The 14,213-nt window shown below is 40.7% G+C and overlaps 1 protein-coding gene across 2 annotated transcripts in view; it reads right to left on the bottom strand.

Annotated features, from left to right (window-relative positions):
- Positions 1-11,584, bottom strand: part of LOC124289365 — a 29,418-nt gene extending 17,834 nt beyond the window's left edge. The window contains exons 1-4 of one of the 2 annotated variants that reach the window (XM_046725982.1): positions 11,319-11,575; positions 9,200-9,428; positions 8,072-8,248; positions 7,453-7,696 (exon numbers count right to left, since the gene is read on the bottom strand). In XM_046725982.1, coding sequence (XP_046581938.1) covers positions 7,540-7,696; positions 8,072-8,248; positions 9,200-9,428; positions 11,319-11,400 — 645 coding nt within the window. In that variant the 5' untranslated portion in view covers positions 11,401-11,575 and the 3' untranslated portion in view covers positions 7,453-7,539. Of the gene's footprint in view, positions 1-7,452; positions 7,697-8,071; positions 8,249-9,199; positions 9,429-11,318 lie in introns of those variants that run through there. The other variant, XM_046725983.1, reaches the window with a different exon arrangement.
- Positions 11,585-14,213: the final 2,629 nt, after the last annotated feature.

Genomic DNA, 14,213 nt, shown 5'->3' with positions numbered 1-14,213 from the left:
TATACGTCTAGCATATCATACATGACATCAAAGTACACACTGTCTAGGACGTTTGATGACGGTAGACGGACACCAATAAGGTAGAAGGGTGCACCGTTTCTGAGTAATTTGGCACCAATGATATGGTTGCTTACATCTATATCTATACTACCTATACTCTGAAACGTACTCTTTCTCACAAACAGAGCAACACCACCTGCACCTCGTTTTGAGATGTGTTCTACATGGAATTTAGTAAACACCTTAAAATCATTATGTAGAGTCTCAAGGACATGACACTGAGATGGGTCTAGCCAATGTTCATTCACAAACATGACGTCAGTGCTATCTAGCTTGACTTCAATATCCGCTAGACAGTTCTGAGCTCCACGAACATTCCAAGTGGCAATGCGAAGCACCATTGCAATAAGGCACCGTTGAAGAATATGCATGGTTGTTGAGGTCATGGACGTGTATGTTCCTTGTACCAAGCTGTTCGAGGAATCCATTCGCGGCACAAGACATTTTCAGGCCAGAAGTCATCATGGGGATTATGTATAGTGTGTCTCGATACAGCGATTCTTATCGTGTATGTGGTGTTACGTCCAGTGTCCCAGTGCTTCAATAATGTTGCATTTGTGACGGCAACATCCCGTGATTTGGCATAGTTAATGATAGAGTCTTTCACAACTTCAAACAGTTTATCAGCAAGCACGTAACTGAGTACATACCGTTTATTACGCGTCCTTGATACTCAACTGAATGACCTTGACCACTCGTTATCGAAGGTCACTTTCCTATTGATGATAGTGCGTTGGTCATGAAGATGGGTAACATCAGCACTATCATGGTTAATATCCTCGTCGGTAGTGTTCTGTCCCACGTTGTCGTCCATGATGATGACGTCATCCGCAAGGGTAGTTTATCTCCTTGCTTGGTTGTTGTCGACACGGCTGTTGACTCTGAATAGTAGCAATTTGACCACCGGCTGGAGGGGTATCCACAGCGTCCCTCTTGACAGCCTCTGAATACATGAGCTTGTTGCGTGTATTCATCATGTCAACCTTACCGTCGAGAGAGCGTACGCTCTTGTCAATAGATATGATTGATGGGCTTATGCCGTCTTTGTACTGACTGAGTTCAGTGTCTTTTGCTTTGAGTTGACAAGACAAATGACAGATCTGTACAGAAGCTGCTCAATATTCTGGAAGCTCATGGTCTAACTCAAGTTATACATGAGCCAACTCGCGCTCAGGGACATGTTCTAGACCTGGTGATTGTGCGTGAGAATGAACTGATGGTCAGTAACGTAAGATCTGATCATTCTGTAAGATCTGATTACTACAGTGTCTTGTTCAGTGTCAACATCTCAGTTGAAAGACGAACCAGAAACAACATCTCATTTCGCAAGTGGAAGGACATTGATCTTCCAGAGTTTCAGCTAGATATGACAACAGCTATTTCTAGCTCTTCAGATCTCACCGCCAGTGAATATGTTACTCTGTATGACACTCAGCTCAGGAAACTTGCTGACCATCATGCTCCATTGAAGTTCTGTACTGTAACTCTTCATCCAGAATCACCCTGGTATAATGACGAAATTCGATCAGCTAAACGCCTGAGGCGTAAACTCGAGAAACAGTTTAGACACACCAAGTTAGCCATTCATAAGCAGATGCATGACAACCAGAGACATCATGTTTACTCTCTTATGGAGACAGCCAAGTCAAGCTATTACAAAGCTGCACTGCAGGATGTGGATGGACAGAAGGACGTGTTCAGGATAGCTAACAGGCTTCTGTTTAAGGATAATTCCCTGTCTCTTCCATCTCATACATCCCTTGATCAATTAGTTGACAAGTTCTCAGACTTCTTTTCTCAGAAGATTTCCACAATCAGAGACTCACTATCACACGATGACCTTCCACACAGTGACCCCCAACCAACAGCTGCATTTCCATGTCTATCCCATTTCCGACCAGCAACAGAAGCAGAGATTATGAAACTTGTTTCTAAGTCACCGACAAAGTCATGTATTCTTGACCCTATTCCTACATGGCTTCTTAAGAACTCTCTGGATACCTATGCCCCTATATTGACCTCTGTGGTCAATAAATCTCTTCAGGAAGGTATGATGCCGAATACATTGAAAAATGGAGTTGTAACTCCACTCCTGAAGAAGAAAGGTTTAGATCAAGAGCTCTTAAAAAATTATCGGCCAGTCACAAATTTATCATTCACCTCAAAATTCATTGAGCGTGTGGTCACAACAAGACTCAAGGAACACATGACCTTAAATGGGTGTTTCGAAGTCATGCAATCAGCATACCGGAATTTCCACTCCACTGAAACCGCACTCGTTAAAGTGCACAATGACATCCTGAGATCCGTAGACAAAGATAGTGCTGCAGTATTGGTTCTACTTGATTTGAGTAGTGCCTTCGATACTATCGACCATACTATCTGATGCATACACTTGAGACCAGGATGGGTATTAGAGGAACTGCTCTTCAGTGGTTTGAGTCATACATAGCAGATAGACATCATCGGTTCTTGGACCTCTACTTTTCACTATTTATACTTCTCCTCTAGGTGATATCGTCAGATCCTTCAACATTGGACTGCATTTACATGCTGACGACACTCAAATTTACATATCATTCAAACCCTTACTTTCCTCATCAGCTGTGTCTTCATTTCTCACCATTGAAGAGTGTGTCAGCTGCATCAAAATCTGGATGTCGTCACACTACCTCAAACTGAATGATGATAAAACTGAACTCATAGTTTTCCAACCCAGTATCTCTCTTCCTTAATTCAGCATCGGTCAGTGTGAGATTCAGCCAAACCATGAGGTGCGAAATCCACATTCGCAACATCGGCATGATTCGACGATACCTGGAAGTCAAGACTACAGCATCTCTTATTCAGGCATAGGTAACATCTCGTCTTGACTACTGTAATGCGCTTCTTGTGGGTCTCCCAAATTATCTTATACACAAGCTTCAGAAGGTGATGAATACTGCAGCCAGAGTGGTCTCTCAGTCAAAGAAATCAGACCACATTACTCCCGTTCTTCACTCACTTCATTTGCTTCCCGTCCACTACCGCATAAAATCTAAAACTCTACTCCTTGTTTTCAAAAGTATACATGGTCTAGCTCCTCAGTACCTCTGTGATCTGTTCCACCGTTATACTCCTGTACGTTCCCTCCGATCACATGACCAGTGTCTTTTGACAATTCCTGTGACTAGGACAAAAACATATGGTGACAGGTCACTCGAGACGACTGGCCCTCATCTCTGGAACAATCTTCCATCTCACCTCAGAACACAACCAGATTTAGCTGTGTTTAAATCAAATCTAAAGACGTGTCTCTTTGCTGAAGCATTTGAACTCTATGTGATATCAAGAGAGCCAAAGCGCCTATGAGCGGTTTACGGATATTATATAAAACACTTCGACCGCGGACACCAGATGCACGTGTTCTCGGTGGAGGTTATATACACTTGACGGTTACATGACAGTTGCGTTTTGGGACTTGCAGTTATTCATGGATGCTTTGTTTTTGTTCTCGGACAACGTGCACGTGTTGTACGCGCGAACACAACGCTTCGCGGATACGTCACTCCACGTGAATATCATGCATGTTTCTTATATAAACATATTTCGAGAACAGAGGTGTGTTAGAGTGGTAATGTTAGAGTGGTAGAGTTAGAATGTTAGATGGTATTAGCTGTGTTAGAGATTGTTAGATGGTTAGTCGAACATCTGTGTGTTGGATGTTAAATACATACATACATACATACATACATACATACATACATACATACATACATACATGTCTCCTGAACACGGCCACTTCAGTACCGGCTTCTGGGACACGGTCTTCTCTGCCAAATGCTTTAACTGTGTCAGCACGGGTGATTTGACTATCATTGGACCTATTCATAAGCATGGTGATAAAAATCAATCTGAAAACTATAGAGGGATTACTCTTCTAAATGTCTTTAGTAAAATATTCACTGCCATCATAAATAAACGTATAGTATTCTGGGCAGAATCCTTTGATAAGATATCGAATCCCAAGCTGGCTTTAGAAAAGGATATACTACTACTGACAACATATTTGTTTTACATTCGCTTATAAAGAAATACTTAAAGGTGAAGAAATACTTACATGCAACCAAAAAATCAAACATAATTAAAACACAATTATCACTTATTCATGACATATAATATACATTGCTGGTTATGACAAAACATATAAACAAAATTATAAGCGTACAATCGCAAATCAAAAGTGCAATATTGTGTACTTGGGTTTACTTCCCAAGAAACGAAGCAGCCGGGATACTGAACCCAGTCAGAGCGGGTGGGTGTGCACTCAAGTGTAACGGCTGGTTCATTAGCAGATGCCCTCACGGCTCATTGTGTGTGTATATATAGAGATGTTGGGTTTTGTAAATACATGCTCATATTTTGTGTATAACATTTTGCAATCAACAGACATCATAACTTGTCATGTGTTCAAGTATCACACCTGCCTGTCTGTGTAATTACATAATGTGACAGAGACCGAACTCGGGCCATAAATCAATGCATTTTGTTTATGGTGTATAGCCTGATTGGTGTTAAGTTCAAATTGCATGTGGTCAGTATAGCAGCTGTGTATTGAATATTGTCATTAGCAGACAGGCAGGCAGACACACAGGTGTCAATAAAACAAGACATTGAGTTTTGTCTGTGACAACGACATATCTATATCACAGTTAGAAATTCTGTCAACGCTCCGACAACCCGCTTCCAAGCTGCGCGAACCTATTTCACTGCGCACGTGCTATGAGCGCAGCCCAACTGTTGAAACCAGTTTTCCCCCGAAAAGTCGGGGTGAAATGAGTGAATCGTTTGAACTCCGATTTCGCGCGGGTTTTTTCATCGCGTTATTTTTCAACTTTATAAATTAAGTTGAATTTGCATTTTTGACGATTTGTTTCGGTAAGTCCATACCGAAAGGTATCAGAATCTGCAAAGTTGTGTTTTACGTTGCATGTGACCTTTAAATAAGAAAGGTACCAAATTCTATGTTCTCTTTGTAGATTTTGCAAAGGCTTTCGACTCTGTTCAAAGAGAAAAGTTATGGAATCTTCTAGATAATCATTCCTTAAGCAGTAAAATGAGTAAACTTTTAAGAAGTATTTATGATAACGTAAAGATGTGTGTGAGAAACAATAATGAAATATCTGAAACCTTTGAGAGCCAAATAGGAGTAAGACAAGGTTGTATCTTGAGTCCATTTCTATTTTCTTTCTTTATCAATGAACTAGCAATACAGATTCATGAAAACTGTTCAAATGGTATTCAGCTACATCCAGATATAGTACAGCTATTTCTTCTATTATTTGCTGATGATATCATACTTTCTCTAGCACTATTCGCGGATTACAAGCAGAAATAAATGAATTAGAAACAATATTGTCATGAATGGAAACTAACCGTAAATAGAGATAAAACTAAAATAATTGTGTTCAAGAATGGAGGTAAACTTGCTGCAAAAGAGAAATGGTATTATCAAGGTGAAATGATAGAAACAACTACGTCTTACAAATACTTAGGAGTTTACTTTACAAACCACCTATCGTGGTCCTTACATGTCAGAAATGCATCGATGCAAGCAATAAAAATACTAATTGGTATTATTAGATATATTTATATTCTAGGTGACTTGTCACACAAATCATATTTTAGAATCTTTGATGCTAAGATTAGTCCTATACTTCTATATGGTTCTGAGGTTTGGGGACTACAAACATTTGATACACTAGAAAAAGTACATTTATATGCAATAAAAAGATTCCTTGGGGTTAAAGTTACTACTTCAAACATAATGGTTTATGGTGAATGTGGTAGGTTTCCATTATTTGTTGAATCTAAAATGAAAGTAGTAAAATATTGGTTTAAAATCTTAAATATGCCATCTTACAGATTACCCAAAAAATGTTACAATATGATGATTTTGTACGATAGAAATGGAAAACGTAATTGGGTCACAGATGTCAAAATTTACTATTTTCTACTGGTTTCGGTAATATATGGCTAGAACAGTGCATAGACTCGCATCCAAATTTTCTCATATCCATTAAACAAAGGTTACAAGATATATATCTCCAGACTTGGCTTGACCAATTATCTGTATCAAATAAATGTTTCTATTACAGAATGTTTAAGCAATCTATATACAATGAAACCTATCTATCATATTTGAATGTAAGGAAATATAGAATCACGCTTACAAAATTTCGTTGCTCCTCCCATGATTTGTTAATAGAAACAGGTAGATATATTGGAATAAAAAAGGACGATAGAATATGTAAAATGTGTGACTTGAATCTAATTGAAGATGAATATCATTTTCTTTGTGTTTGTCCAGCCTACCACAATTTAAGAAATAAGTATATTAAGAAATATTACTTTGAACATCACAATATTTATAAATTTATATCTCTGTTAACCTACTCTAGCAAGGAACACCTGGAAAAGTTGTCAATGTTCCTATACCATGCCTTTCTACACAGGAGAAATGTACTCTCTACTGCCTAATAACAATATAGTCAGTATACATGTACTATAGGCCTGTGGCCTCTTAAGTGCAAATAAAGACGTGGACTAGTCATCATAGTTTATTTGGGCGGTGAATGACCTTCAAATAATGACGCGTGTCCTTGGACTGTCACGTTTACCTAGGCAAACATACGGTCGTGAAATCACACAGTACATTCCTCTCCTCTAAACCTTTTGCTCCTGGGGGATAGACCAGTTGTTATACATCTACATCTGTTTGCCTTCATAAAATATACGTATTCATTTAGGTTTACATTTATGATAGACATAAATATTGTCCCTGAAATATATAGTCATATGTACGGTTGTATACCGGATATCAATGAAAGATTTGACAGAAAACATCACTCCGTTAATATACAAAGGAGCAATTTTAATAGTTTCAAGATCGACCTATATAATACGTGCCCGTATTCGCCACTGTAGCTCTGCGTAAAGAGCTGAACAGGGGAGTTAGGGTTCAATTATCAGTCAGTGATTAGTAACGAGGATCTCAAACGTATATATTTGTGTGTTTGTTGCTGTGTCGCAGCTGAAAATATTCCAGCTTTTAGAATCAATCCTGCCTACAAAAACAGTGGTTGGCATTTTGAGGTAGGTTTCTCAAGTCTGGGTACGATAAAACTCTAACAATCAAGTCATGTCCTACCAATAAAGTCGCTTCTTGCAACAAGCATCGGTTGCTGGCGTACAGTTCGAACCTGGAATCCCCAACAGAACGGTTCCCTAAGTATGCTGCGCTTGCGGAGAGAAGCGCAGGCGTAACATACTCAGGAAACCAGACTGGAATCATTAAAGGTCACACGTAAACATCGTGTATGATCAGTTAGAAACAGCAAACAAAGAAACATCAATATTTCGTCCAGTTTTATTCATGGCCACATCATACACAATACATAATAATTCTTGGTCCACTATAACAATTTGACAGCAACAGTCTTAGGCCATGGCGATTGTTGCCTGAAATGCTGGTCTCTTTTGAAGCCGAGCGTAATATCCTTCTCTGATCTTGGGATGTTTCTCGAGTAGTTTGCCGTCATTGAACAGTGCAGCGGAGAACAGATCATAGCCCAACACAGTGTCAGCTGCCGTAAATCTAGAGAAAAATGGTGAGTGAGTGAGTAATGCCGCATATAAACAGTAATTCAACCTGTTGTGTTAAGTTATTATTGGAGGATCCTCAGTAGTATTGCAGAGTCGTTTGCAGTTAACGTGAGCAAAATTATATTACGATCTTTCAATGCCCTGCATCCAACGCCTGTCCTAACAGCAGCCTGGTTTCCGAGTGTCGAAGCGTTAGCGCAGCTGACCCCGGGAACCAGGCTGGTGCTAACAGCTGTCGAAAGTGTTTCACATTTGGTTACCGTCGTGTTATCGGGTCTCAAAAACGTTAATGAGTGATAATATATTAAGTGTGTAATATAATACATAATGTATCAAGTATTATGCTATAATGTAACGTTTGCCGTACTTGTCTCCGCAGAGGAATTCCCTCTTCTCCAGCTTCGTGGCCAGGTAGTCCATACACGCATCAAACTTGTCTGTCATCTTCTTCACCTTCTCATCGCTGAAGGGCGTCTTTAACATCCACAGCTCGTAGAAGAACTCGATGATCTCATCCAGGGTGGAGTTGCCGTACATGATGAAGCTGTAACACAACATACTGCAATAAGACAACCATGTTGCCGTACATGATGAAGCTGTAACACAACATAGTGCAATAAGACAACCTTGTTGCCGTACATGATGAAGCTGTAACACAACATAGTGCAATAAGACAACAATGTTGCCGTAAATGATGAAGCTGTAACACAACACAGTGCAATAAGACAACAATGTTGCCGTAAATGATGAAGCTGTAACACAACGTAGTGCAATAAGACAACAATGAAGCTGTAACACAACATAGTGCAATAAGACAACAATGCTGCCGTGCATGATGAAGCTGTAACACAACACAGTGCAGTAAGACAACAATGTTGCCGTACATGATGAAGCTGTAACACAAGGTAGTGCAATAAGACAACCATGCTGCCGTACATGATGAAGCTGTAACACAACACAGTGCAATAAGACAACAATGTTGCCGTACCTGATGAAGCTGTAACACAAGGTAGTGCAATAAGACAACAATGAAGCTGCAACGCAACATAGTGCAATAAGACAACCATGCTGCCGTACAGGATGAAGCTGTAACACAACACAATGCAACTTGCAAGAGACCACAGAGCAATTAGTCCTGATAGTGCAATAAGCCATACCACAGTACATTAAGCTGTAATCAAGCAATAACGATGCAAAGAGAAACAAAGATTAAGCTGTGATAATGTAGTAAGCTTTGATCTTGCAATAAACTGTAATTCTGCAATAACCCGTGATAGTGCAACAAGCCATTTTACTGCAGTAATTAGTGACCGTGCAATACATATCTGGAAAGGAATCAGCTGTGATAATACAATAGGTGACGCCGGACTTGATATGAAATAAACTGTGCAAGGGTCCGATGATTAACTAGGTTCTAATAGTGAATGTGACATTACAGAACCAGACGCTTGTCACGTACATATTAACGTAACATAACGTAACACTTTTCACGTACTCGTAATAGTCCTTGAGGAACTTGGGGTCGGGCAGTAGTTTCTTGTATCTGTCTGCCAGGTACATGTTGATGGCCCCTGACTCCAGTACGGATCCCTCCCCGGGGACGACGAGGGCGGGGATAGTCCCGTGGGGGTGAACGTCCCTGCGGTAGGCGGCGACGGCGGCGGGATTTTCTTCATCATTCGGCTTGTAGCGGATAAACTCAAAATCTTTCTCCACGCCCATCTCTGGTCAACGAAAGATCATATTTAACTCATTACACACAAAATAAACTCCAGAAACTATTTTGAAAAAAAATTAAAATGCACAAAAAACACTTGCTTTCTTTTGGAAAAGGTCGAACCGAATCCTCACATCGTATCTTTGTTCTGTAACAACCAATCTTAATGTCACTATATCGAGAAATAAACATCGCACATGCTGTTCTTTGGTTGAAAATTATGCTGGCTACACTTACGCATATCTTAGCTATATGTCTACGACTCGTACATTATCTGTATGCATATGTATGTAACAGACAAACCAATGATTGATATAATGAACACAGTACATCCTCGTAAAGGTACAACGAAGTCACATGCCCGACAACTTGAGTCTATTCTTCCGCATCTCACGACTAGCAGCAGGTATGACGGCAATGTTAACCACTGTCATCTCATCACTGCGAATGTAATGAACGAATGAACGGGTGAATGAGTGAGTGGGTTTAGTTTTATGCCGCACTCAGTAATATTCTAGCGGCGGTCTGTAAATAACCGTGTCTAGACCAGTCTATCCAGTGATTATCTGCATGAGCACCGATCTACGCAATTGGGGTACAATTACATGTGTCAACTAAGTCAGCGAGCCTGACCACCCGATCCCGTTAGTCGCCTCTTACGACAAGCAGAATGAACGAGTGGTTGTTAAAGATGTGGGCAGTATTATTCGAATTATATGGCTGCACGACCCCAAAAGAGTGGGTTAGTGAGAGTGTTTATATTTTAAATCTATTTTAATAATTCACCAACAAATCAAATATATCCAATTTACTTTGACCAGCGTGATCGGCAAAACTGTTGACAAGTAATTTCTACTGCAGAATGTCTTAAAGGGAGAATTAATTATATCTTTTTAAGAGACGAGGCAAACTAGGCTTGAGTTAGATTGCTTTATAATATTTATCCTCTGGAGTCTGGAGACAGACGATGCCTAACGTTCTAGTTCCAAGAGGGGCGGTGGGGTAGCCTAATGGTTAAAGCTTTGGCTCGTCACGCCGAACACCGGGGGCGCGTTGTTTAGCCGATACGCTGTGCAGCGCTGCGCTTCTATTGGCTGAACAACGCCTCGCTGCATGCATCGCAGCGCTTCGGCGTGCAGCGACTGAGAGAGGTGCTTCCTGCGTAAGCGAGCGACATTCAAAATGGCGTTACGGCATGTCATTCTGCAAGGTAACAGAGAAAACTTGTCTGCTCTTCTGTGACCAATAGGGACAAGTTTTTAATGTTGCGCATACAATTCAAAATCATTGCATGGAATATCTTCTGCAGCTTCGTGTGCCAAAAGTGTGGCTAGTATCGGTGATGTGTTAATATTGGACGACGCCATATTGAATGAAGCGCTCACACAGCAGTCCGTTGCACGGGAAAGCAGGCAGCGTAGCGCAGCGAAGCTTGCAAACTTTTGCTGAACAACGCGCCCCCGGGTTCGAATCCCCACATGGGTACTATGTGTGAAGCCCATTTCTGGTGTCCCCCGCCGTGATGTTGCTGGAATATTGCTAAAAGCGGCGTAAAACCAAACTCAGTCAGTCAGTCTAGTTCCACGCAATTTTCTTTTCTAATATCATTCCACAAGGTGTAGGTTCATCAATGGTATCTTGCTCAACAATGTGTTAACCCTCTGAACGTTCTGAACGTACTGAGAATTTCCAAAGCATGGCAACTACGTTCCAGACAGCTGGAATGCATTCACACTTTTTCAAATTACCAATTGCTTGCTGCATTAAATTGGGCAACACACACACATGTGATGACTATAGGTCTCGTAGTGTGACGGTATTTCTAACATCACAGATCAATAGTTTGATAATCAACTGCCATGAATGTTACACATACAGGGTACAACGGTCAACTCACCTTTGATCAGCCAGATATTTCGGACGGAGCGGTAATAAGGAAACCAGTACAGTTTCATTTTCCGAGCGCCAGTATCTGCCATTGTAATGCTGAAGTTGGGTCGGTGGCAAAATGAGAGAGCTTGTGTCCGAGTTAGTGTTGGCAAGAGGCGTGTCCCATGCAACAGATATGAAAATCGAGTTCCTTGACGCTGATGATCTACCCACTCGGCGAATATTGGATATCGGTCAATGCAATAACCCGTCTATGCTGCGCCTGTGCTCTATATTTAAGCTCCACTGAATTTGACCTACCCCATTTCTTCGGGGGGTGTCAGGTAAGTGAAGGCGCACTGACTGAATAGAGCAATATCTTCACGCATTTGCGTCAATGAATACAGAAAGTACATTCTTTCAATGTGATCTTTTTGTGCAGATAAGTACATGTATCAAGCTGGAAAGGTCTGCTGAAGTTATCAAGCTAAAATATATTGTTTTAACAGAGCCCAGTGAGCACTATTTAAACTTTAACATCTATTCACTGCCCATTAAGAAGTGGGCAAAGTAGTTTAAACATACCACACTACAGGTTTCCATGACTACAAGTATTGAGTTACACAACTGACAATGTTAAAGAAGGGTCGATGCGAGACGGAGTGTCGTCAGTTGTCGAATGTGTGCTTTGGTATCCACAGGTCAAGCATTTGAAATTTTGCGTCTGTGCGTTTGATGACGTGTACCTGAGCGGGTCCTTGGAGTCTGGGTGAAAGTGTACCATCCTTGGTTTTCCATCACAAACTGACGTACTGGTTTGGGGAAATTTATTATAAAAAACTGTAAATGTGTTTAGATAAATTTGGATTGTAACTTACAAGTTGACCATTTCATCTGACATATATACTCATAGAAACAAATAAGGGAACACTTGAAAGTACGAATGTATCTTTATTTATTTCCAGGATTTCGCTCACAGTGCAATACATACCTTGAGAAGAAACCTGGAAAAGAATAAAGGAACACCGGTACTTTCATGTGTTGCCTTATTTGTTTCCATGAGTATATGTCTTTCCTCTTCTTCGGTGTCTTTGAAGATGCTGTAGGCGAAGACACTTCCTCCAGGAAGACTGCCTACCACTTCACGTATTTGTAATTGAGGACAAAAGAAATATTTCTATTAAAGAGAAAGAGGTGACAAAATCGTCGATTCGTCCGGATAATGGCGACAGTGACAAATTAGAAATCGTAACACCAGGTAGAATCTCATCACAGGTAGTTGACTCGTATTGTCCTCGGGGGGGCTCGTGACGCCGAAGATCCGGGTTCGATTCCCCACATGGGTACAATATGTGAAGCTCATTTCTGGTGTCCCCCGCCGTGATATAAATATTGCTAAAAGCGGCGTAAAAATAAACTCACTCACTCCTCAGGGGGCGATAAAAGGCCGTCTCATCCAGTCATATTTACAATCATGAGCTGGTTTATGAAGTTGGCAACAGCCACAGCAACCACTACGACGATGTGGAGGACAAGGAGGAGGGTGTCCTGTAGGAGGAGGAGGACGACGACACCATAGTGATAACGGACTCACAGCCATTGGCAACGGTATTGAACTTTCATTCAAATTTGCATCACGAAGACAGTGAAATTGTGGAACAACTACAGACCCGTGCCATTCGGACACTTGACGTAACTTCCATAGACTTGAATGTTAATTTAGCGTAGTATAAATAATGTTCATGAATTTAATTTTAGTATGATCCAAGTCAAATTTTGCACATTTGTGAGAAATCATCTTACCTACAATCACATAATTTCTGTTCGATTTTCCGTTGCTTATTTATCGAATGGCAACAATTTAATCAACATATGTACAGTGCCGTGAACCCCTTTAACATGGCGGCCTATGGGATTGTGCATTGTGGAACTATACGTAAGTTGATAACAGTGATGTCATTAGTTAAATAGTGGTCGGAAAATTGAACTGAAATTATGTGCGCAGAGCAGAGATGATTTCAAATTTGCCTGTCAAATTGTACAAAGATCTATCCTAAACTCACTTCATGACTGTTATTTATGCTACACAGAAATAACACGTCAAGTGTCCGAATATATATGGCACGAGTCTGTAGATCACCATCACATTTATTGTCATTGACGACAGAGATAAACAGAATACCATATCGTTTTGTGATGTTTGTGGATATTCCCCCGGATGAACGTAAGAGGCAACTAACTAGATCGGGAGGTAGGCTCGCTGACTTGGTTGACACATGTCATCGTATCCCAGTTGTGTAGATCGATGCTCACTGCTGTTGATCACTGGATTGTCTGGTCCAGACTCGATTATTTACAGACCGTCGCCATGTAGCTGGAAAATGGCTGAGTGCGGCGTTAAACAACAACCAACCAACCAACCAACCAACCAACCCTGTTGGACATTGTCATCAGTGTGTTCTAGGTTAACATGGCGCTGACAGAGACAATGAGAGAAGGAGTGAGTATGGTTCTACGCCGTTGTTAGCAATATTCCAGCAATATCACGGCGGGGGACACCAGAAATGGGCTTCAGACATTGTACCCATGTGGGGAATCGAACCGGGTCTTCAGCGTTACGAGCGAACGCTTTTGCCATTAGTGTTGTTGCTGCGGAGGAGAACTGTTTCATGAGTAATGGAGAAATATATGTCATTATTTGTGTAATTAATCTGTAGGCTGTTTTAAATAATGCATGAACTGATCATTCAATCTCAATCTCTTATGCCACCAGTTTGTCATCTATTCCGACATGTGGTTGAATTATATTATCCAAGATTCTCTTGCAATGTTCACTCATGTACCAAAACCCTATAGTGGTTTTGAGAATAAAGTGATCGGCTGTCTTACTGATTGATTGATTGACTGATTGATTGATAAGTGA

The sequence above is a fragment of the Haliotis rubra genome, unplaced genomic scaffold (assembly GCF_003918875.1).
Source record: "Haliotis rubra isolate DU_JTF1 unplaced genomic scaffold, ASM391887v1 Scf44, whole genome shotgun sequence".
In the NCBI taxonomy this organism is placed as follows: domain Eukaryota; kingdom Metazoa; phylum Mollusca; class Gastropoda; order Lepetellida; family Haliotidae; genus Haliotis; species Haliotis rubra.
Note: the sequence above shows the minus strand (reverse complement) of the source record. Positions and strands in the feature narration are given on the sequence as shown.